The sequence below is a fragment of the Mustela nigripes genome, chromosome 6 (genome assembly GCF_022355385.1).
Source record: "Mustela nigripes isolate SB6536 chromosome 6, MUSNIG.SB6536, whole genome shotgun sequence".
NCBI lineage: Eukaryota > Metazoa > Chordata > Mammalia > Carnivora > Mustelidae > Mustela > Mustela nigripes.
Genome location: NC_081562.1, coordinates 128,081,622 through 128,108,030, shown reverse-complemented (window position 1 = coordinate 128,108,030; position 26,409 = coordinate 128,081,622). Strand labels below are relative to the sequence as shown.

Genomic DNA, 26,409 nt, shown 5'->3' with positions numbered 1-26,409 from the left:
TCTGTAAATTTTATATTTTTTATGTTTCACATTTAGGCCTGTAATCCATTTTGTGTTAAATTTTGCATATATGAGTTATTCATCTAAGTCCACTTATTGAATGACTTATCTATTGAATTATATAGATAACTGGTTTTTCTAGGCCCACATATGGGACAGACTGTCCTTTCTCCACTGAATTGCCTTTACCTATATTTGTTGAAACCCATTTGACCATGTATGTATCAGTTCTCCATTGATCTGTTTATCTGCTTTTACGTTTAATACCGCACTAACTTGATTACTGTAGCTTTATAATAACCAGTTAGGTCAGGTAGGATCCATCTTCTGACTTAATTCTTCTATTTCAGAGTCATTATGGCTATCAACATAGAATTGTTCTGTTTTTATGTGAATTTTAGAATCAGATTGTCAGGTTGTAGAAATAAAACTGCCTGTATTTTGATTTAAACTGCATTGAGTCTACAAATCATATTGAGGGAGAATTGGTGTCTTAACAATATTGAGTCTTCTGAAAGTATTCATGAAAGGAATACATCTCTTCATTTATTTCTTTATCTTAGCAGCACGTGTGCAGGTTTTGTACATCTTTTTCAGCTCCAACCCTGAATATTTGATGTTTTTTGATACTATTATGATCTTTTTTTAAAAGGTCAATTTCTTTTTTTTTTTTTTTTAAAGATTTTATTTATTTATTTGACAGAGAGAGATCACAAGTAGGCAGAGAGGCAGGCAGAGAGAAAGAGAGGAGGAAACAGGCTCCCTGCTGAGCAGAGAGCCCCATGCGGGACTTGATCCCAGGACCCCGAGATCATGACCTGAGCCGAAGGCAGCGGCTTAACCCACTGAGCCACCCAGGCGCCCTAAAAGGTCAATTTCTGATTGTTCCTTACTAGAACATAGAAATACATTTTTAAATTTTTTTATGTTTATCTGGTATCTTGCAAACTTGCTCAAATTTTATTTCCAGTAGCTTAACTGATCCCGTGGGATTTTCCCATATGATCATGGCAACTACAAATAAGATAATTGTACTTTATCCTTTCTCATCTGCCCCTTATTTCTTATTATATTGTTAAATATTTAAGTGGTGAGAGTGAGCATGTTTGCTTTGTACAATTACTTTGAAAAAAAATTTTTTTTAAGATTTTATTTTAGAGATAGGGAGAACATGAGAAGAGGGAAGGGCAGAGGGAGAGAATCTTGGAGCTCCATGAGAGGGCTCAGTCTCATGACCCTGAGATTATGACCTGAGTTGAAATGAAGAATCCCACATTTAACTAACTGAACCACATAGGTGCCCTGGGGGAAAGTAATCCTTTAACATTATATATGATGTTTAGGAAGTATCTTTCTACTCCTAGTTTGCTGAGAGTTTTTTATCAGCCATGGATATTAGATTTTGTCAAGTAATTTTTCTATATGATAGTTCTTTTTTTCTTTTTTAATCTGTTAATATGGTGAAGTGCATTGACTGATATCTCCTCCCCCCGCCCCCCTGCCCTGGTTAAGCCAAACTTGTATTCCTGGGATAAATCCTAGCCTTGATACATTACCATTTTTAAATATTATTGAATTTCGGTTTTTTGAAATTTAAAGGAATTTTTGCATCCGTATTCATGAGGGATCTTGGACTATATTTTTCTTTCTTTCTTTCTTTCCTTTTTTTTTTTTAAGATGTCATTTATTTGTTTTGAGAGAGAAAGACAGAGAGTTCACATGTGTGAGTCTGGGGATGGGCAGAGGCAGAGGGAGAGAGAGAGAATCTCAGGCAGACTCCATGACAAGCACAGAGCCCTAACAAGGGCTTGATCTCACCACCCTGAGATTATGATCTGAGCTGAAGTCAAGAGTCAGACGCTTAACTGACTGAGCCACCTGGGCACCCATGTAGTTTTCTTAGAATGTCTTTGGATTTGTTTGCAAAAATAATTGCTGGCCTCAGATTAAGTTGCTAGATGTTCAGTTTTCTTCAGTTTTCTGGAAAAGTTTGTCTAGATTTGGTATTATTTCTTAATGTCCGGTAGGATTTACTTTTAAAGCCATTTGGGCATAGAGTTTTTCTTGGGAAAGTTTTTAAACTATAATCCATTTCCTTAATAGCTAGAGGACTATTTAGGTTATTTATTCTTGAGGTACCTTTGACAATTTGTATCTTTTTTTCTTTTCTAGTCTAAGCTTGCTAGAGGTTTTGAATTTTATTGATCTTAAATTTTTAGCTTTTGTATTCATTGATCTTCTCTGTTGGATCTTATTATTTTATATTTTAGTTTTCAGTAGTTTTAGTTTTTCTGCTCTGATTTTATTTTTTTCCTTCCCACTTCTTGGTTTACTCCATTCTTCTTTTTCTAATTTTTTTAAGGTATGAGAGGACAGAATTTATTTGAGGCCTTTCTTTTTAATGAGATAGGCAGTTTTTAAAAAATTAATAAAATTTAAAATGAAGTTTTAGAGGTGTTAGCTGTTCACTAGAATGGAATAGTACTTTCTAGTTTAGAACCTACAAATAATACATGTTTTGCACTGACATTTTCATAAATACTCAATTTTGAAAATTTGTAAGTACATTTGTGCATTTCCATTTTTAGGAAGTGAACACCCAAAAGAAGTTCCCACACACAAAAATTAAAGAAGGAATAGATAAATGGGTAAATTTAAGTGCTGTGTGGGTGGGGAAATTTTGTTTGGCAGTCAAGTGGCAGACAACTAGCTCTTATTTATTTTTTTAAAATGCAGCTTACGTGAACTTAAACCAAAACAAAACCAGTTTATCCATTTTTTTCCCCACTCCGCACTCCTCCCTTGCCTCTGGCAACTGCTAATCTTTATATTTTAGAGCAGTTAGATTTGCAGCAAAATTGAATGGAAGGTACAGAGATTTCCAGTGTACCCTCTAGTACCATTGTCAGAGTGGTACATTTATTACAAGCTATGAACCTACACTGAAACACCATTATTGCCCAAAGTCCATAGTTGACATTGGAGTTCACTCTTGGTGTTATAAGGTTGTATTCAATGGGTTTTTAAAAATATTTAATGTTATGGGATCCTGTAGAATAGTTTCACTACCCTGAAAATTCTCTGTGTTCTGCCTGTTTATTCCCCCTTCCTGTCAAGCCCAGCAACTACTAATCTTTTTACTATCTCCATAGTTTCACCTTTTCTAGAATGTTGTATATAGTTGGAATCATACAGTTTGTAGCTTATTCAGATTGACTTCTTTAATAGTAATATGCTTTAAAGTTTCCTCCATGTCTTTTTTTAGAAACATCTTAAGACATTATATTTTTTAGAGCAGTTTCAGATTCACAGCAAAATTGAGAGGGAGATAACCCATATATCCCCTATTCCCACACATATCTAGCCTCCCCTATTATCAACACCTCTCAACAAAGTGTTAAGTTTGTTACTATCAGGGAACCTACACTGACATATAATTATCAAACTTCATAGTCGTGGTGGTGTGTGTTCTGTGGTTTGGATACATGTATAATGACATGTATCCACCATGATAATATCTTACAGAAAATCATTGCCCGGAATGTCCTCTGTTTTCCAGCTATTCATCCTTCCCACCCTCCAGCCCCTTGCAGCCACTGATCTTTTGACTGTGTCCATACTTTCACCTTTTTTGAAATGTCATATAGTTGGAATCTTACAGTATGTACCCTTTTCTGGCTGGCTTTTTTCACTTAGTAATATGTATTTAAGATTCTTCCATGTCTTTCCAAGGCTTGATAACTGATTTCGTTCTAGGACTGAATATTACTTCATTGACTGGATATACCACAGTTTATTTATCCATTTACCTACAAAAGGACATCTTGGTTGCTTCCAGGTTTTGGCAATTAGGAATAAAGCTTCTATAAACATCCATGTGCAGGTTTTTGTGTGGATGTAATTTTTCACTTTCAAAGAGCATGATTGTGGGAAAATATGGTTGGAGTATGTTTATAGGAAAGTGCCAAACGGTCTTCTAGTGCCACGAGTGATTTGAGAGTTCCTTTTTCTTTACATCCTCACCAGCATTTGGTGTTGTAATCGTTCTGGATGTTGGCCATGATAATAGGTGTGTAGTGGTATCTCACTGTTTAAATTTTCATTCCTCTGCTGACATAGGATGTGGAGCTTCTTTTCTTATGCTCACTTGCTATCTGTATATCTTTTTTGATGAGGTGTCAGGTTTCTGGCTCTTTTTAAAATCAGTTCATTTGTTTTCTTATTGTTGACTTTTAAGAGTTCTTTATATATTTTGGATAAATCTTTTTATCATGTATCTCTGTCTCTTTATTAGAGTACAGTTGAGAACACAGTGTTGGATTAGTCTCAGCTGTACAACATGACACAACAACTCTGTGTCATGCTATGCTCACTACAAGTGTAGCTATCATCTGTCACCATATAATGCTATTAAAATGCCATTGACTATATTCCCTCTGCTGTATCTTTTAATTCCCATAACTTATTCTTTCCATAACTGGAATACTGTATCTCCTACTCCCCTTTACCCATTTTGCTTTTACCCCCATGTCCCTCCTCTTTAGCAACCATTGGTTTGTTCTCTTTATTTATAGGTCCGATTCTGCCTTTTGCTTGCTTATTCATTTATTTTTTAGATTTTACACATAAGAAGATATTTGACTTATTTCACTTACTGTAATAATATCCTGTAGGTGTATCTATGTTGTTGTAAATGGCAAGTTCTTGTCCTTTTATATGGCTGCATAATATTCCATTGAGTATTCCTTTCCATTCCATGTGTCTTTATGTAACACATCTTCTTTATTAATCTGTCAGTGGCCACTTGGGTTGCTTTCATATCTTGGCTCTTATAAATAAAGCTGGTATAAGCAAAGGATGTGCGTGTATCTTTTTGAATCCCACTACCTGGTCATGGAATTATTGGATCATGTGGTATTTCTATTTTTAATTTTTTTGAAGAATAAAGAACTTTTTATTATATGTAAATAAGGTTATCTTGTTTTCTTCTGAATTCCGCTTTTAATTTTTTGAGAACTTCCATACTGTTTTCCACTGTGATTAGAACAATTTAACATTCCCACCAGCAGTGCCCAAAGATTCTTTGTTTTCCACATCTTTGCCAACACTTGTTATTTTTTGTTCTTTTGATTCTAGCCATTCTGATAGGTATGAGGTGGTATCTCACTGTTTCTGATTTGCATATTTCCCTGATGATTAGTGACGTTTGGCATCTTTTCATGTGTCTGTTGGCTATCTGTATATGTCGTCTTTGGAAAAATGTTTATTCAGATCCTCTGTCCATTTTCCAGTCACCTTTTTTGTTGGTGTTGAGTTGTATAACTTCTTTATATATTTTGGATATTAACCCCTTTTCAGATATATCATTGACAGATATGCTCTAATGCAGTACGTTATCTTTTTTGTTTCTTAATAGTAATCTGACAGTTCTATGCATTATTCAGTGCTCATTCAGTGCTCATCATGGTAAGTATACTCTTTTTTTTTTTTTTTTAAGATTTTATTTATCTGTTTGACAGAGAGAGAGAGAGAGACATTGAGAGAGGGAACATAAGCAGGGGGAGTGGGAAAGGGAGAAGCAGGCTTCCTGCCAAGCAGGGAGCCTGATGCAGGGCTGGATGCCAGGGCTCTGGGATCATGACCTGAGCCAAAGGCAGACACTTAATGACTGGGCCATCCAGGTGCCCCACAATAGGTTACCTTTGTGTTTTGTTATTTATTTCCTTTTCTGTTCAAAAGCTTCTTATTTTGATGAAGCCCCAGTGGTTTATTTTTGCTTTTATTTTCCCTGCCTGAGGAGATAGACCTAGAAAAATGTTTCTGTAACCTATATTTTCTTTAAGGAATTTTCTGGTTTCAGGTCTCACATTTAGGTCTTTAATCCATGTTGAGTTTCTTTTTGTGTATGGTGTAAGAAAGTGGTCCAGTTTCATCCTTTTGAATGTAGCCATCCAGCTTCAGCACCATTAATTTATTAATTTATTTAGATTTTATTTAGTTGAGAGTACATGCCAGCACGAGTAGGGGAGGGGCAAAGGGAGACGGAGAAGCTGACTTCCCGCTGAGCACAGAGTGAGAAGCCTAGGTCTTGATCCCAGGACCACCCTGGCTTCTTGACCTGAGCCTAAGGCAGCTGCTTAGGTGCCCCTAAGGTGCCACCCATGTGCCCCTTCAGCACCATTTATTGAAGCAACTGTCTTTTCCCCATTGTATATTCTTGCCTCCTTTGTCATAGATTTATTTCTGCGTTCTCTGTTCTGTTCTATGTGTGTCTGTTTTTGTACCAGTACCATAGTATTTTGATTGCAACAGCTTTGTAGTAGATAACTGAGATCTGGATTTGAGATACTTCCAACTTTGTTGTTCTTTTTAAATATTGCTTTGGCTATTTGGGGTATTTTGTGGTTCCATACAAATGTTAGTATTATTTGTTGTAGTTTTTGTGGAAAATGTCAGCTATGTCCTTTTCAAATATTTTCTAACAACCTGTAGCTTATCTTCTTATTTTCTTGACTATGTCTTTCACAGAGCAGAAGTTTTTAATTTTAGTTAAGTTCAGCTTACCAATTCTCTCTTTCATGGATTGTGCTTTTGGTGTTGTATCTGAAAAGTCATTGCCAAACCCAAGATTATCCTTATTTTCTCCCATGTTCTAGGAGATTTAGAGTTTTGTATTTTACATTTAAATCTGTGATCTTTTTTAATTCTTGTGAAGGCTGTAAATAAACTTGTGTCTAGATTAATTTTTTGTATATGCATATTCAGTTCTGGTACTCTTTATTGAAAAGTCTGTCTTAGTGCCATTGTGTTTCTTTTGCATCTTTGTTAAAAATCAGCTGAGACACCTGGGTGGCTCAGTTGATTAAGTGGCTAACTCTTGATTTCAGCTCAGGGTGTGATCTCAGGGTCCTGGAATCAAACTCTGCATTGGACTCCTTACTCAGTGGGCAAGTCTTCTCTTACCCTCTGTCCCTCCTACTGTTGCTTTTTCTTTCTCTCTAAAATAAATAAATGAAACTTTTAAAAAGATCAATTGATTGTATTTATGTGGGTCTGTTTCTGAACTCTATTAACAGTTCCATTGATCTTTTTATTCTTTCAATGGCACTACTCTGTCTTAATTACTATAGCTTTAAAGGAAGTCTGAATTCGAGTTATGTCAGTACTTAAACTTTTCTCTTGACCTTTAATATTGTGTTGGCTATTCTTTCTTTGCCTTTTCATATATATGCTTTAGAATTAGTTTGTCAGTACCCATAAGTAATTTGCTGGAATTTTGATTGAAATTGTACTGAATCTCAGGATGTCTGGTGGCTTATTCAGTTGAGTGGTCAGCTGATTTCAGCTCAGGTCCGATGATTGAGTCACACATAGGACTCTGTGCTGAGTCTCCAGTCGGCTTCTGGTTGGGATATATCTTCATTTATTTAGTTCTTTGATTTTGTTCATAGAAGTTTTGTTGTTTCTCTCATATAGACCTTAACCTTATACATATTTTGTTAGATTTAAACTTTAATTTTCAGAGGTGGTGTTGTAAATAATACTGTGTTTTTAATGTAAAATTCCACTTGTTTCCTGTTAGTATATGAAAGCAGTTTTTCTATTCTCTTAGCAGAGGGTGACAGAGGGACAGGGAAAGAGAGGTTCTTTTTTTTTTTTTTTTAAAGAGATTTTATTTATTTATTTGACAGAGATCACAAGTAGGCAGAGAGGCAAGGCAGGAGAGAGAGGAGGATGCAGACTCCCTGCAGAGCCGAGAGCCCGATTTGGGGCTTGATCCCAGAACCCTGGGATCATGACCTGAGCCGAAGGCAGAGGCTTTAACCCACTGAGCCACCCAGGTGCCCCTCCTTGATGATTCTTTTAATGTCTGTGGGATCTATGGTGATGTCCCCTCTTTCATTTCTGGTATTAGCAATTTGTGTTCTGTCTCACTTTTCTAATTGTACTGGCCAGAGGTTTATCAGTTTTATCCATCTTTTCAAAGAACCAACTTGTGTATCTGTTGTTTTTTTTCTGTAGATTTCTGCTTTAGTTTTCATTATTTTTAAATTTTGATTTAATTTGCTTTTTGTTTCTTGAAGAGGAAACTCAGAGTATTGATTGAAGGTCTTTCTTCTTTTCTGATAAATAAACATTCACTGCATCTTTAAGGACATTAAGCACTGCTTTTGCTGCATCCCACAAATTTTAGGTTGTATTTTCATTGTCATTTAGTTAATAATATTTTAGTTAATAATATTTTTCTTAAGCTTTCTTTGATTTGTGTTATGTAGAAGTGCAGTGTTGCATTCTGGGATTTTGATTTCTACTTTAATTTCATTTTGGTTTGAGAGCGTAATTACATGATCTCTCTTCTTTTTAGATTTGTTGAGGTGTGTTTATGGCATCAAGTATAGTGTATGTTGATGAATGCTTCATGAGAGCTTCAGGAGAATATATATTGTGCTGACATTGAATAGTCTATAGATATCATTTATATCCAGTTGATTAATGATGGTGTTTACTTTATTTTTTATTTATTTTTTTAAGAGATTTTATTTATTCATTTGACAGAGAGAGAGAGAGATCACAAGTAGACAGAGAGGCAGGCAGAGAGAGAAGGGGAAGCAGGCTCCCCGCTGAGAGAGAGCCGGATTCGGGCCTTGATCTCAGGACCCTGCGATCATGACCTGAGCTGAAGGCAGAGGCTTAACTCACTGAGCCACCCAGGTGCCCAGTGGTGGTGTTTACTTTAATTACATCCTTACTAATATTCTGCCTGGGGGATATGTGCATTTCTGAAAGAGTATTAAAACTTCTGTATCTAAGAGTAGATTCCTCTTTTTTCTCCTTGCAGTTCTATCAGTTTTTGCCTCACATATTTTGATCCTCTGGTGTTAGGCACATACACATTAAGGATAGCTGTGTTAAGAATTTGTATTATTGATACCTTTATATTATGCAGTGTCACTCCTTTTCCTGAAAAAATTCCTTGCTCTGAAGTCTGCTTTGTCTGAAATTAATTACCTATTCTCACTTGTTTTGATTACTGCTATCATGGTGTATCTTACTCCATTCACTGATTCTTAGTATGTGCTTTCCTATTTAAAGTGTTTCTTATAGACAACCTATAGATGAGTTTTGTTTTTGATCCACTAACAGTTCTTTTAATTGGTATATTTAGACCATTTAGGCTCAAAGTAACAATTGATACAATGAGGTTACCATCTACAAAATTTGTTTCTGTTTTCTGTTTGTTGCTCTTTATCTTTGTTTCTGTTTTTGTCTTCCAAATGTTTTCTACTTCTTGGGTTTTTTGTTTTTGGCTTTGTTTTGTTTCAGTTTTATACTTTCAGTCATTGATTAGTTCTCATCCACTTTTTTTTTTTTTTTAAGATTTTATGTATTTGAGAGAGAGAGAAAGAACATGAGGAGGGGAGGCTCAAAGGGAGAAGCAGGCCTCCCAGCTGAGCAGGGCGCGAAATGTGGGACTTGATCTCGGGACTCCAGGATCATGGCCTGGGCCAAAGGCAGTCGCTTAACCAACTGAGTCACCCCGGCGCCCTCTTTAGATTTTTGAAAGTGGTGACCAGTACCTAGGTAATCAACATATATAGAACTTGTTTGGTAAATCTCAATCCTTGTTAGGTTTTCTGAACAACTGCATACCGATACAATATGGAACATTCCTTATTTCTTTGTCCTAACAGCTTGGTTGAGCCTGGTGTCAGTGCACATTTCTGGAGTTCCCATCCTCTTTATGGCAAATTTCTGGATCTCTTTGAGTTCGTGAGGGGAAACTTCTTAAAACCCACTCTCTGGATATGCTTATGAATGTTGATGGTGTATTCTCTGGTCACTACCTCGTTGGTGGCAGAACAGCCCTTCTCCTTGCCACCCTTCCTTGCAGGAGCCATTCAGCCAGGCTCTAGTTGGAAAGGGAAGAGCACAAGATAATGTGGGAGAGGGAAAGCAACTCAGCAAGTATAACTTGCTGAGGGGGGCCTGGTGGTGGTGGTGGAAGGGGAGAGGCAAGTCTCTCTCTAAGGGTTTTAATTGAGGTTTTTTAAAAATGGTTCCATTTTCTCTTATTTTTTTTAACTATCAGTTATACCTTTTTTATAGTTGCCCTATTTTGTGCAGTATATATTTATAACTAACCCAAGTTAGTTATAGTATATGCATATAATAAATACATACAAATACATACAAATAAATAATATTATCCCACTTCATGATAGTACAAGTACCTTACAATGACAAAATAATCCTAATTCCTCCCATCTTTTCTGTCAGTGCTGTCATTCATTTCATTTATATAGAAGCATACATAAGCATATATATGTGTAAGCCTGTATAATCAGATATATTGTTGCTATCATTTATTTTTTATTTTTTATAAACATATAATATATTTTTATCCCCAGGGGTACAGGTCTGTGAATCGCCAGGTCTACACACTTCATAGCACTCACCAAAGCACATACCCTCCCCAATGTCTACAACCCCACCCCCCTTCTCCCAACCCCCCTCCCCCCAGAAACCCTCAGTTTGTTTTGTGAGATTAAGAGTCACTTATGGTTTGTCTCCCTCCCAGTCCCATCTTGTTTCATTGATTCTTCTCCTACCCCCTTAAGCCCCCATGTTGCATCACCACTTCCTCATATCAGGGAGATCATATGATAGTTGTCTTTCTCCGCTTGACTTATTTCACTAAGCATGATACGCTCTAGTTCCATCCATGTTGTCGCAAATGGCAAGATTTCATTTCTTTTGATGGCTGCATAGTATTCCATTGTGTATATATACCACATCTTCTTGATCCATTCATCTGTTGATGGATATCTAGGTTCTTTCCATAGTTTGGCTATTGTGGACATTGCTGCTATAAACATTCGGGTGCACGTGCCCCTTCGGATCACTACATTTGTATCTTTAGGGTAAATACCCAGTAGTGCAATTGCTGGGTCATAGGGCAGTTCTGTTTTCAGCATTTTGAGGAACCTTCATGCTGTTTTCCAGAGTGGTTGCACCAGCTTGCATTCCCATCAACAGTGTAGGAGGGTTCCCCTTTCTCCTCCGCATCCTCGCCAGCATCTGCCATTTCCTGACTTGTTGATTTTAGCCATTCTGACTGGTGTGAGGTGATACCTCATTGTGGTTTTGATTTGTATTTCCCTGATGCCGAGTGATATGGAGCACTTTTTCATGTGTCTGTTGGCCATCTGGATGTCTTCTTTGCAGAAATGTCTGTTCATATCCTCTGCCCATTTCTTGATTGGATTATTTGTTCTTTGGGTGTTGAGTTTGCTAAGTTCTTTATAGGTTTTGGACACTAGTCCTTTATCTGATATGTCGTTTGCGAATATCTTCTCCCATTCTGTCAGTTGTCTTTTGGTTTTATTAACTGTTTCCTTTGCTGTGCAAAAGCTTTTGATCTTGATGAAATCCCAATAGTTCATTTTTGCCCTTGCTTCCCTTGTCATTGGCAATGTTCCTAGGAAGATGTTGCTGCCGTTGCTATCATTTTGAACATTGTTACATTAAGTAAGAAAAAGTCAAGAGTTTTTACTTTACCTTCATTGATTCATTCTCTGATACTTTTCCTTATGCAAATCCATGTTTGCAACCTGTATAATTTCCTTCTCTCTGAAGAACTTCTTTTCACATTTCTGGTAAGGTAGACATATTAGCAACAAATCCCCTCAATTTTTATTTATCTGAGAGTCAGTGTTTTTCACTTTTGAAGGATAATTTTGCAGTGTATAGAATGCTAGTTTTTTTTCTTTCTTCTCAAAACGAAATATTTCACATTACTCTCTTCTTGCTTGCATTATTTCTGAGGAGAAGTCAGATGTAGGTATTTGCTACTTTATAGATAAGGCTTTTTTCCCTTCCGACTTCTTTGAAGATTTCTTCTTATATTTTTGATTTTGTGCAGTTTAAATATGATATGCCTTGGTGTGGTTTTTTGTTTTGACATTTGTCTTATTTGGTATTCTCAGAGCTTCCTGCATTTGGGGTATGGTTTCTGACACTAATTTGGGACATTTGTAGTTACTCTTGCTTCAAATGTTGCATCTCTGTTTTCTTATCCACTTCCCTCCCCCCTCACCTTTTCTCATCTCTTCGAAGTTTTCTACATGGTGGACCAGAGTCCCAGAGTGTTAACATAGGCATTTAATGCTACACACTTTGTTCTAAGCACCACTTCCAAATTTTGATACATTGTATTTTTGTTTTTATTTGAACAAATATCTTGTGGTTTCCTTTTGATTTCTCTTTGAACCATTACTTGATTACTTAGAAGTATATTATTTACTTTTGAAACATTTGGGGGACTTTCATATAGCTTCTTGTCACTGATTACAGTTTAATATCTTTGTGTTATATAATTTCTTTTAAGTTTTTTTGAGTTTAAAAACTGATAAAGAACATGGATTATCTTGTTTAATTCTCTGTATGTCTCTGAAAACAATATATATTCACACTGTTCCTGTTATATGGAGTTAAAATGTAAATGTAAGTTAGGTCAAGTTGATTTATACTGTTTAAGGTCTCTATATGCTTATTTTTATACATGTATTTTCTCTGTACTTGTTCAGTTACTGAGAAGAGGATTTTTTTTTTTTAAAGATTTTATTTATTTATTTGACAGACAGAGATCACAAGTAGGCAGAGAGGCAGGCAGAGAGAGAGGAGGAAGCAGGCTCCCTGCTGAGCAGAGAGCCCTATGCAGGAATCGATCTTAGGACTCTTGAGATCATGACCTGAGCAGAAGGCAGAGGATTAACCCATTGAGCCACCCAGGCACCCCTTGAGAAGAGGATTTAGATCTCTCTTATTGTAGTTATGAATTTTGCAGTTTTCCCCATTTTCTCTGTTTGGTCAGTTTTATTTGGAAGGTCTCTTATTAGATGCAAAAGTGTTTTGGATTTTTATATCTTCTTGACTAATAGGTTTCTTTATTCTGGCCATATTTCTTGTGTTTTTTTTTTTTTTTTAAGATTTTATTTATTATTTATTTGACAGAGAGAGAAATCACAAGTAGGCATAGAGTCAGGCAGAGACAGAGAGAGAAGCAGGCTCCCGCTGAGCAAAGAGCCCGATGCGGGGCTCGATCCCAGGACACTGAGATCATGACCTGAGCCGAAGGCAGTGGCTTAATCCACTGAGCCACCCAGGCGCCCCCATATTTCTTGTTTTGAAATTTATTTTGCTTGATACTAATATTTTGAAATCAGCTTTGTTTTAATTAGTGTTAGATTGATATTTTCTCTCCCACACTTTGTTTTAATATATGTGTCTTTATATTTAAAATGGACTTCTTTTTGCAGCATATAGTCTTTTTTTTTTTTTTTTAAGATTTTATTTATTCATGAGAGGCAGAGAGAAAGAGGTAGAGGCAGAAGCAGAAGGAGAAGCAGGCTTCTGCAGAACAGGGAGCCCAATGTGGAACTTGATCCCAGGGTGCTGGGAGCATGACCTGAGCTGAAGGCAGATGCTTGACTGACTGAGCCACCCAGGCGTCCAGGCAGCGTGTAGTCTTGAGTTTCTTTTTTCAGTATTCCAATCTCTGCCTTTCACTGAGGTATTTAGGTAATTTACATATAATATGATTATTGGTATTGTTACCTTTAAATCTATCATTTGTTGAGCCTTTTTCTTGCCTATTTCTTCTTTTTTATTAAATTTTTTTATTATTTCATTTTACTGGATAGTAATAATTCTCTTATTTTATCGATTGCTGTGGGATCTATGACATACATAGCTTTTAATTTATCAGCATCTGCCTTGAAATGATATTATGCCATTTCACATATAAGAATATACAGTTCAGCAGTTTACATACTTGTACTCCCAACTTTTTGGGGTTTGTGCTTTTTTTGTCATATTTTAAATTTTTACGTATTTTATAAACCTTGCAGTTGTTACCAGTTTGGTCTAAGTCAGCAGTTGTCTTATAAAGAGATTAAATAACTTGAAAGTCTTATATTTACCCATGCAATTACTTTTTCTGGTGTTCCTAATTAGTTTAGATCCACATTTCCTTTGTTGTTTCCTTCTGCCTAGAAGACAACCTTCAGCATTGATTGTAGTGTTGCTTTGTTGGTTCTTTTAGCTTGTTCTTTGTTAGTTCTTTCAGCTTTTTTATCTGAATGGCAATTATAGTTGACCTTCGAAGAGTGTGGGGGTTAGGACCACTGCACAGTAAAAAAAACCTCTGCATATAATTTTTTAAAATGATTTTATTTATTTATTTGTTAGAGAGAGAGAGAGCAAACAAGCGCATAAGTAGGGGGAGTAGGAGGCAGAGGGAGAAGTAGATTCCCCTCTGAGCAAGGAGCCTGATACAGAACTCGATCCCAGGACCCTGGGATAATGACCTGAGCCAAAGGCAGATGCTTAACCAACTGAGTCACCTAGGTGTCCCAGCATATAATTTTTGACTCACCAAAAACTTAACTTCTAAGAGTCTATGGCTGATCTGGAAGTTTTACTGATAAATAGTCCATTAACATGTACTTTGCATGATATATATATAGATAGATCTATCTATCTATCTATCTATCTAATATACTATCTATCTATATATATATAATATACTATATATATTATATGTAATATATATAATATATTCTATATATAATATACTGTGTTCTTATAAAATAAGCTAGAGAAAAAATATTAATAAGAAAATCACAGGGAGGGGCAGTTGTTAAGCAGCTCCCTTTAGCTCAGGTCATGATCCCAGGGTCCTGGGATTGAGCCCCATTTCGGGCTCCTTGCTCAGCGGGAAGCCTGCTTCTCCCTCTCCCGCTCCCAGTGCTTGTGTTCCCTCTCTCTCTCTGTTTGTCTCTGTCAAATAAATAAATAAAATCTTTAAAAAGAAGCATAGGGAAAAGAAAATACATTTACAGTGGTATTCTGTATTTATTGAAAAAAGCTACGTATAAATGAAGCCATACAGTCAAACTGGTGTTGTTTACGGGTCAACTCTTATTTTGCCTTTGCTTTTGAAAGATATTTTAGCTCAGTATAGAATTCTAGTTTAATAGTTTGTTTCTCTTTGTCTTCTAGTTTTCTAACTTGCATTGTTTCCATGAGAAATGTTTCCACTTTTATCTTTGTTTCTTAACATATAAGGCATTTTTTTTAAAACTCCCTGGCTGCTTGTATTATTTTCTCTTTATGGATGGATTTTAATGGTAAGCAGTTTGATTGTGATGTGTATTCATGGATTTTTTTTTCATGTTTCTTGTGCTTGGTGTTGATTGGTAGGTTTATTGTTTTCATCCAATTTTGTAGCTTTTTTCTGCTCTTGTTTCTTACATTTTTTCCCTCCTATCCTACTTTCCTTTGGGTATTCCAGTAACATGTAAATTAGGCTGCTTGACATTGTCCCACAGCTCACTCACTGATCTCCCTCCCCAAATTCCCTTTTAAAATCTTCATTCCTTTTGTGCTTCATTTTTGAGAGTGGGCTGAGTAAAAAAAAATTTGGCTTTTATGAGACACTTGAATATTACATAATTTAAAAAACATTCTAGCCGGCATTATTATATTTCATCATGCTGGTACAAGATACAGCTGTTGGTTGTTTCTTTTCCCTTTGCCTCTTTCTGCTGAATGTGGATTACAGAGCTTTTGTAGAATAATCTAAGGCAGCCATACTTCTGAAAAGATCTATTTCTTTGCTTAGCGTATTACAGAGTCATTGTGAATTCTGAGTCTGATTTAAACATTTTTAAAAATTTTATTTATTTATTTATTTGACAGAGATTACAGGTAGGCAGAGAGCCAGGCAGAGAGAGGGGGAAGCAGGCTCCCTGCTGAGCAGAGAGCCCTGATGGGGTGCTTGATCCCAGGACTCTGAGATCATGACCTGAGCTGAAGGCAGTGGCTTAACATGCTGAGCCACCCAGGCGTCCCCTGATTTAAAATTTTTTGAAGTTCGGTGTATTTTTGCTCCAGTGAATGTTACTTTGCAGGTATATTGACATTGCATCTTACCTGAGGACTAATAATTGTCACTAGCCACACAACAGAAATCATACGTATTCTAAATACTTATTTTAAAAGATTCATTAAGTTGCCTCTAAATCACAACATAAACCAGAGTATATATACATTTCCTCAGAGACTCTCAATATGACCAATATGCAGTTTTTATCTCTAGCAGAAAAGGGGGGAAAAGACTCTATTCAGTCAAGTACCAAATGAAGTAGTTAGTTTGTATTTTATGGGTTAATTTACATGGAAAATGTATATTTTTAAGCACTAGAATTGGTACCAGAGCAGTGAGATGCTCATGTGAAACGGAGGAAAGAACAGATTTATGGCATTATTGTGTCGCTTTCAGCTCCTCCCCTCTTCCCTCTCCTTTTATGTTATTCCACCTCTTGATTTTGACTTATTTTTGTAATGGAATTCCACAATTCTATATTATTTAAACAGCATGTTAGGGAACAGATACTCTTAAAATTAACTTAAAAAGAGGTGGACTAAAGGTTGGAGGTCTCTTTTCCAGTAAAACCATATAGACTTTTTCCCCTTGTTGTTAGGTATAATTTTTTAAAAGAACTTGTTAGAATCTTAAACTAAAGCTTTATTTTTTCTTGTTAAGACATCTTTGATAGCTTTTGAACTTAGAAGATGTCTAAGTTTGTAAAAAATAAAATGCTGTGTTCTTAATAATGACTTTGACACTGAAATTTGCTTAATTTTCATTCTTTCCTTTCTTTGTAATGCCTTTTCTTCCATACACCATATTTTTATTGGATTTATAGACATACTTATATTCCAGGGATAAGCAAGGAATGGGAAAACTGACCAACCTCAATTTAGATTGGTATGTGGAAATGGATAGTATATTTCTGTGTTGTTCTCCACCTAGTTTTTTCTTCTTTACTTATTTGATATATGGACAGAGTATCTGAATGAATCCTGTGTTCTCTTTAGATGACTTACTTATTTATTTTAAAGATTTATTTATTTATATTAGAGACAGAGAGAGAAAGAGCATGTTCATGTGTGTGCACACACATGAGAGGGGCAGGGAGAGGGAGAGAACATCTCAAGCAGACTCCCTGCTGAACATGGAGCCCAAGACCGGGCTTGATCTCTAGACCTGAGCTGAAACCAGGAGTGGAGTGCTTAACCACCTGCGCCACCCAGGCACTCCAGATGACTTTCAGACTTTACTTGTATGTGAGTGGGATGGAGAACCTCAGGTTCAACTCGAGTTATTAGAAAGAAATACTTGAAAAGTGAAGTGGTATGGTTTCCAAAGTGACTTGCCCGGCATGGAAAAGGTTCCTGCTTCTATAGTAATTCACAAAGTTCAAGTAGCTTTAATGTTATTGGTTTTCTCCAAAAACTTTCTTTGAGAACTTTGTTCTCTCTTGTGGCTTCTTGCTTATGGGAATAGTCATTTGCTTTTTATGAGATAATGTCTGTCTATCGTATTTGATGATTAAAATCTGTTTGGCAGTGAAGTGATGTGAGAGGAGGATGATATGGGAGTCAAGTAGCAAAAGTAATAATAATGAGTATTTGGTTTTCAAAACATTTGAAGTCTTCTTTCACTTCTCATTCTGAACATTGATTTTGCTAAAAATGCTAGCCATTTTGAAACCTGATTTTATCATTCCTTTCTCATTTTCCATCTTTATCTGATAGTTTGTATTACGTGGTGGTTGTGTGTGGGAAATTTCAGTTTTATTTGTTTATTTTCATATTTTTAAATTTGTATTACATCAGAGATTTTAGATAGATGTATCAGCAAAATACTCCCTTTATTTATTCAGCAGAAATTTAGGGCTGCAAAAAACTCTGACCCAGTGGACCTTATAAGCCTTTTATTTTGAAGCATGTTGATTAATGCACATCCGTTAAAACACATTTTCACAGTTTCATAGTCATTTAATTTACCATTATTTGCATACACTTTGTCTCAAAATGATTATTAAGAACTGGAAACTAATTGTTTAAACAGACCTTTATTTTGCATTTTCCCCTAACATATCTGGATCAAGGGGATGACTGAGAATCTGTAGGGAATAATAATAATTCTAATTTTTAAAATCTTAAACTGCAAGTGTAACTGTTTTTTCATCTTAATACTTGGAAGAAATTGATTTCTGTTTTTAAAGGGTTTAGTCTTTACCGTTTTGAAAAGCAGACTTCACCTGAATTTTAAAAATTCTTGCTGTGACCTGTTCTTACAATCTCATGGATATAGTCCTCTAATGAATTTGTAGCACCTTTTTTCTCTCTCATTGTTGCCTTTTGTGCTGAACATTAAAGCTGATTTTAATTTTATGACTAGGAAGTAGTTTTTTCTTGTTGGAAATTATGTTGCTTGAGAAACATGTTCCTTCTTTACTACTATGTGTTGCTGAGTAACTATGACTAATAAGTACTTTTACTAATTGCTGCAGTTTAAAGGTATTTGCAGTAGACTCATAATTTTTTTACATGATTTTCTTAGGTGGATTCACTTTTAACAATTGAAACTTTCATATGTTTTTCTTACAAGTGTTGTAATTATTATTATTATTATTATTAATATGCCCGCCCCCGCACCAGAATCTAATCCATTCTTTTTCAACTTCCTTTCTCAATGAAAATGTTAGACTTATACGAGCACTAGCAGCAACTCTATGTCTGGATCATTGAAGCGCTTGGAAGATACTGCAGCTCGATTTACAAATGCAAACTTCCAAGAAGTCTCTGCGCACACAACTAGTGGAAAAGATGTTTCAGAGGCTAGAGGGTCAGAGGGCAAAGGGAAGAAATCTTCAGCTCACAGCTCAGGTCAAAGGGGAAGAAAGCCTGGTGGAAGAAATCCAGGAACGACTGTGTCAGCAGCTAGTCCTTTCCAGCAAGGTATTAATTATGATGTTTTAGTTAAAATAAGTGTTCTTGTGATGATCAGTAGCAGTTAAGTTTTGTAAAAGAATTTATTTTTTATTTATAACTGATGGATCATTGGAGATTATTTTATAATTAGTTGCTGTAGTAAGATTACTTCAAAGATAAGTGTTCCTTGTTAAAATGTTCTTGGGACCTTTTATGTTATGACATGTGCTTCCAAAGCTGAACTGTAATTTTAATGTCTAAATAGATGTGGAATAAAGTTTAAGTTTGGGGAGAAAAAAACAATAAAAGCTGGAGTTTTCCTTTCTGCTCTATAGAACAGTCTTTCTTTTTAATGAATTGTTATCATTTACCTGTCCTAATTAAACACTAAAACAGTTAAATCATATATTCTTAGTAAGTAAACCAGTAGTGGGTAATTTGTAGGAATATAAATAGTTCTCAGTAAGTAATAGTTGTTGATTATTAAGGCATTTGTTATAGAACTTGAAGTTTAAAGTAGAATTTGACTAAGCTTACATATCTTTTGGTAAGACTGCTATAGCAAGATTCCCATTTAATTTTGAATTTCAGTTTAACAACAAATTATTTTTCAGTATAAGTACGTTCTAGATAAATACATGTGACATATTTATGCTGAAAAAAATAACCTGTTGTTTAACTAAAATTCAGAATTAACTGGGCATGCCATATTTTATATTGCAACCCAATTTTATGGAAAACAGAATAACTCTGCTAGCTTTATAATCCATTTAGCCCTGTTCTAGGTATTATTTTTGTGTTTTTAACTTGAACATAAATATTTTAAGAAATATAAATATTAAAAACTGTGGGAGATAAATATACTAGTAAAGTATACAATAAATGCCTCTTCCCCCCATTTTTTTGCCCCCTAGGAATAAATGAGGGGGAAAAAATGTCTTTTTTTTCTTTCCTTTAATTTTGCTCATAATGAAAATCTGAATACGTAGAGAGATTGCGTAGTCTGCTGATCCCTTATTAAAAAGTTTATTTGTATATTTTAAACTAAGCTATTTTGGTCTTCAAGATTTTTAAGCCCTGTACTTTAATTTTTTTACCTTATATTACAAAGAATTAGGCAAGTAGAAAAGAAATAAAGTGCCAAATTTGCTGTTTTAGTTTAATAAATTTATATTTGCTGTTATTTTTATGCCACTGTGGAAAATAAATAGTAAAACCTTTATTATTTTTAATGTAAATTTATTTACATTTGAATGTGATATTAGAATTCAGCTATCTCTTTTATATAATTAAGACCTTATTTTCCACTGTTAAAATCGCATTTTTAAGTTTTTAATCTTTGAAGTACTAATCCATTTAGAAAAGAAATCCTCATTTTCTTAACATTCACAACGTTGAATTGTCTTTCCTGCCTCTGTTGAGACATGGTATAGAATGTGTTATGTTTTCATATCTGAGGTAATATTCTATAAAAGTTTTAAAAGTTGAAATTTAAAAGTAGGGTGTTTAAGATGCTTGGTTTTGTTTTTTTCATTGCAGGCAGTATGTGAATCTTAGAAAATATATGTTAAAGTATTGCATATACTAAATGTTTGAAAGTATTTGCTACACTGTAGTGAGCTTTTAACACCAGCTGTAAAAACAAAAATGTGTGGAAGAAAGACAGATGGTGACAGATCAGAATGGATAATAAAGAACTTCTTTATAGTTGCTAATTAAGTGGCAAATTACAGTTATCCTTAAGTGATTGATGTAATGTAAATGGCTTCTTAATATGTATGTTTTTCTATATAGACATAACTTGAAAATGCTCACATAGGTACAAATAATTTTGTAACTTAATAAAATGGATATTCTCTTCAAAGAGTTAAAAATTTTAGACCTATTAATCTTCTTGCATAATAAGCCATTTCAGAAAAGCTTAAAATTTAAAAATCAAAACCTTGAGACTTAAAAAGAAATTCTTTCTTGTGTGTGAGGAGAAAAATACTGTTGTAAATATTTAGGTTGATTTATGTGTGATAACTTTTGAACGTGCTCTGCAATAAAATTTAACCCTTAGCTTGAAATTTCCCTTCCATTCCAATGAAACACTTTATTTTGAGCTTTTGTTCTTAAATACATTACTTAAAATATAAGTTTTATAAAACATATAGATGTGTGATCACAACTGAGTATAAACACTTGTTACTTCATTTGGTGAGCATGAAGAGATGATTTGGTGAATTAGGATGGTGGACCCAAATATTGTTTCATCCCAGCCATATGAATTTTCTACTGAGTAGATAAGAACCTTTTAATCTCATAATGACATAGTGGGCTGCTAATGTTCTTTAAAGAGTAAGGAGACAAGCAGTTGTGAAGGAGATTCATGAGGGTTCCTGTCCTGTGATTTTACTTTCATAAAAGCAATAGAACAATTTTAGTGGCTAGTTTCTTTTTGCAGCTTCATGGGTAGTGGACTGGGAGAATGTTAGGATATAGATTGGGTTCCATGTAGACATTATCATTTTATCAAATCCATGTTTTGGTAGGGTAGATTTAACTGAATAATAATATTCACTAACATTATCTTCAAGTTAAAACTCAGAACTTAAATCTAAGTAACAACTTTTTGTTCTGGGTGTGTGTTGGGAACATTTAAGTCAAATCTTTAGTAATTGAAAAAGAGGAAGTTCTAGAATACAGTAGTAGTCTTGTCAGACTCTGAGACTTTGCTGTTCTTCAGTCCTTCCTCAAGCATACACAGGTATTTGGGGGAACGTTGAGGAATGTTGTCGTAGTAAAAGGTAGGTTAAATGAAGCACATCTTACATCTTGGTCATTGTAGAACTAACAGCTTGCAACTTGAGTTAATATTCAGTTTAATAGGTATGAAATGACATATTTTTAGAAAATAATTTGATAGATCAACTTGATTTTAATAATAACCTTTTAAAAATTCTGTTAAATAGTGATATCCTAAGTTTTATAGTTAGTTTTTTTTTCTCCATCTCTTTTTGATGATTGTATCATTTCTACTGCTCGTGGGAACTTTTGCATCCAATTTTTTTCTTTTCCTACCCCTCCCCCCCTTTTTTATTTTACTACAGGCAGTTTTTCAGGAACTCCAGGCAGTGTAAAATCATCTTCGGGAAGTTCAGTACAGTCTCCCCAGGATTTCTTGAGCTTTACAGACTCAGATCTGCGTAATGACAGTTATACTCACTCCCAACAGTCATCATCAACCAAAGATGTACATAAAGGAGAGTCTGGAAGCCAGGAAGGGGGGGTAAATAGTTTTAGTTCCATAATGGGTCTCCCTTCGACCTCAGCTGTTATTTCACAGCCTAAAAGCTTTGAAAATTCACCTGGAGATTTGGGTAATTCCAGCCTTCCAACAGCAGGATATAAGCGGGCTCAAACTTCTGGCATAGAAGAAGAAACTGTAAAGGAAAAGAAAAGAAAAGGAAATAAACAAAGTAAGCATGGGCCTGGTAGACCTAAAGGAAACAAAAATCAAGAGAATGTTTCTCATCTCTCAGTTTCTTCTGCTTCACCAACATCGTCTGTAGCATCAGCTGCAGGAAGTGTAACAAGCTCTAGTCTTCAGAAATCTCCTACATTGCTCAGGAATGGAAGTTTACAAAGTCTTAGTGTTGGCTCATCTCCAGTTGGTTCAGGTAGGGATTTGCCCATTGTTTTTCTTACTTATTCCCACCACCACCACCCTTCCTTTACCCCAAAAGGGAAATTCATTTTAAACTACTGTTTTGTTAATACATTGAGTTGCCAAATGACATTTACTTGTCTTAATGAAAAAAAAAAGTGTTAAGATCTTAGGAAGATGATTTGGTGTTTGGACAGGATGTTTGGCACTAATCTGATAGTTCACTTAAATATAGGCCAAATGGTTTATTGGTCACTCATTTCTTATGAAGTGCCTGCAATTAATTTCCCATTTTTGTTTTTGCTTTGCCTGCACAGTATTTGAAACCCAACTCAGAAATCACAATTAAGGTGTGAGAGGTTCGCATAGTTTGCACTATGTTTTTCATCGGTGCTTGTTTCTGAGCTCTCATTTTCTAAAGTTTAAATAGTCTTCAGTTTCTCAACACTTACACAAATTCTACTTGAATTTTCTATCTGGAATATTTTTCAGTGGTAAAATGATTTAAATATGCGAACTTTAACAGTTATATTTTATTTCAGAAGATACCAGAAATGATTTATATTCCTTTTGTTTTCAAGTGTGTTTAACAGTTTTTTACCATTATCTTTATTATAGTAGGAATGAATTTATATATGTTGTTATTCACATCATTCAGATGCTTCCTTAACCTATATTTTATATCATGAATATTGTCAATTCTTAAAAATTTGAAGTTTCATGTTTTTAGACAAAAACTTAACAGTTTAGGTATTAGCTAAATGTCAACATTTATCTTTTACATTGATCTTGAATTTGAGGTAAATGGTTTTAAATAAGTGTTGTAAACCTGACCTGTTTTGATTTTAGATTTCTAGTTGTAGAAAGGATGAGATTTTTAGCTAAAATAAACTATTACAGATTTTATCAGTTCTATTAGTTGGTGGAGAGGATAGGTAGGAAATGGTATGGAAATAAACACAATTTAAATGAGAAATGTTTATGTGTATTTTATAAATACAGACTTTTGGATTGTTTTTATAGTTGTGCAGACATTAATTTCAGTAAGTAAATACCATTCTAAGAGAGAAAAGAGCATATGTAAAGGTCAGATGTGAAAATTATTAACTATCATTATCATTTGTGCCAGGGTCTATTAATGCTTTATATTTATTATCTTGTTTAATCCCCACACCAGTTTTATGAAGTAAGGACTTTTTATTCCCCCTTTTTACAGCTGATAAAACTGAAACCCGGACAGGTAAAATAACCTGCCCAAGATCAGAGTGGGTGATTCTTTCTTTTTCTGTTTTTCCTAGCTAGCTTCAATGCCACCTTGGACCTGTTGGACAAGTTGTATGTTTGGTTTTGAGAAATGAGTAGAAACTATGACAGGATTGTTTTATTAGAAGCGTTAAGGATGGTTTTAGACTAGACCATGATTTCTTAGTCTTGGCACTATTGACATGTTGGTTGGGATAATTCCTTGTAGTGCCGTCCTGTCCTGTGCAGTGTAGGACATTTATCATGATTCCCAGCTTCTACCCACTAGATTCCTGTAGCACCCAAATTTCCCCTTCATCCCCCCCAATAGTGACAAGAAATGTTGGAGGTTTGAGGGAAGAGTGTAAAATCGCTCTTGGTTGACAACCACTGTTTTAGAGGGGAATAATACAAATTGTAATGAGAAATAAATCCATTGAAAAAACTTAAGTATATTGCATGCTTGGATATACATTTTATGTATATTCATTTATTTTATGTATATTCATATCTTTTCTTTCAGGCTGAAAAGACTTAACAACGCACCCTGGCCCCTGGTCACAAAAAAATAAGTTTAGACAAATTTACTAAGAAAAAATGGAGTTCATACCGATTTTTAGCAAGATACACAGTAATCAGATGAATAACTTACTGAGAAAATTAAGCCTGATTTGTTTTTGTAAGATTACTCACTGATTTCTTATACTTACAAGCATAGTCTGAAAATTACTGAATTTCAGAAATTGCATTTGGATGCTATTCGAAATACACATTCTCAAATTAATGGAATTAAAATCTTGATTTACATCTGTGAAAAGAGTTTCCTACCTGTTACAGATTTAGAGAGATTTTAGCCTTGAGAAATAGTGTTCTTTTCACAATTATTACTTCCAGAGGGCAGTGTTTGTGCTACATCGATGAGAGGAAAGCATGAATTTGTATCTCTTTTACCTCACTGCTAGGTAACGAAATTTAGGGAGAAACTCCTATAAATATTATTATTTCATGGAAATAAATGACTTACATTTAGACTTGTTAGGATTTTTTTCCCTTAAAAGTATGCTTTAAAATAACTGAAGATCTTACATTTTGTTAAAGCCATAATTGTGCACTAAGATTAGTTACTTACAACTATTTGGGATAATATATTCTTTAATTTTACACATTTTAATAAAAGTTTTATGACCAGATCAGAGCATACCCTATTGATAAACTTAGTGTTAGAAAGTCTGTTCTTACTTAGAAGAAACTGGCTAAATGCTGTGGGTATTTAGGAATTATGTCCTCTTACTCAACTAAGTTAAGAATTGCTAACTGCTGTTGAAACATAGTATGTACTACAATTGTCTTAGGCACTTGACAGGCATTGAGTATTATTACTTAACGTACAGATGAAGAAACAGAGACAGAATTCTCTTAGCTCTAAGTGGTGGAAAAATGCATTTTCCTTGATTCCAGAGACCCTTACTTATAAAAGTAAAGGGGTGTTTGCTGATGAAGGTTTTCAGCCACCCTAGTATAATGTCATTCGTACTTTAAGCAATGGTTTCTGTGAGAAAATTTGAGCCAATTATTTCACTTTCAACAATACTATCTCCCATTAGTATGAAAATACTAAGTTTTGTTTCAACTGATTTTAGATAGAGATATCATTTAGTAGCTATAAAACTAGGGAACTTTCTACCCACAGTAGGAAGAAGCAATATATACCAAGTACTATGTTACCAAGGATTATTTTTGCATGAAGCCCTTTCCAAAAGATTTGTTTGCTTCCATGACAGGGTGATGATTTAGTAATGATGAAGGTGACCTTTGTAAGCATTTGTTGGCTATGATATTAGACTGTAACACACACTACTTAATCCTGGCTTCATGAGGCTAGGGGCTGTGTGTGTCCATGTTCATCACTGTCTCCTCACTGCCAGCACAGTACTTTGTATGTGATAAATGTTAAACATTAAAAAAAATGAATGAGTACTGTTATTAATCACTGAGAACATATCATATAGTTAGTAATATCTGCTGTGATTTGTACTTGACTTCCAAGTGTTCATAGATTTCAAGTGAAATTATTTGTAAAGCTTTTCATGTAGTATTACAGACCAGTTAAGGATGCGTTAATTAAGTTGGAAAAGACCATGGAGAAGTTGGAATGTAAATTGTACTTTGGAGTAGGCAGAAAAAGTCCAGCAATATTAACAGAAAAGAAAGTAAAGTTATATTTCAGGGGTAAAACTAATAGGGACATCTAATTGGCAGGATAGTTGGAGGTAATGTTGAATAAGTACGGCAGGATGGGTTTATGGAAAGTTGAATGTCAAGCTGAAGAAATTAGACTTAACAGGCTACTGGTCTTAGAATAAGCATCCTGTACTTAGTTCTGGCCAGTTAACTATTAAACGAATTTTGTTGACATTAAAAAAATACTTTGCTTCTGTCAGCTTACACTAATGGTAATATATTTGAGAGCACCTAACAGTTTCTAAAGAACCCTTTAATTACTATCTTATTTATTCCTAAGAATAATCTTGTGAAATAGGCAAGGCAGCTACTATTACTGTTGTAATTTCTCCAGCTTTACCACAACTAGGATATATAGCAGAAGTAGAATCAAGTACTTACGATGTGGTTGTCTTAAAATTGTTAGAAGCATCAACTTAACAGTAATCAAA

General features: G+C 34.8%; 1 protein-coding gene and 1 pseudogene across 11 annotated transcripts in view; one reads left to right on the top strand and one right to left on the bottom strand.

Annotated features, from left to right (window-relative positions):
• Nucleotides 1-26,409, top strand: part of MLLT10 (MLLT10 histone lysine methyltransferase DOT1L cofactor) — a 234,646-nt gene that overhangs the window by 145,517 nt on the left and 62,720 nt on the right. For 9 of the 11 annotated variants that reach the window (XM_059404201.1, XM_059404195.1, XM_059404200.1 and 6 more), the window contains 2 exons: nucleotides 18,621-18,873; nucleotides 21,939-22,508. In XM_059404201.1, the coding sequence (XP_059260184.1) occupies nucleotides 18,621-18,873; nucleotides 21,939-22,508 (823 nt within the window). The remainder of the gene's footprint in view (nucleotides 1-18,620; nucleotides 18,874-21,938; nucleotides 22,509-26,409) is intronic. The other 2 variants (XM_059404205.1, XM_059404206.1) reach the window with 1 other exon arrangement.
• Nucleotides 9,534-9,899, bottom strand: LOC132020216 (large ribosomal subunit protein eL31-like; annotated as a pseudogene).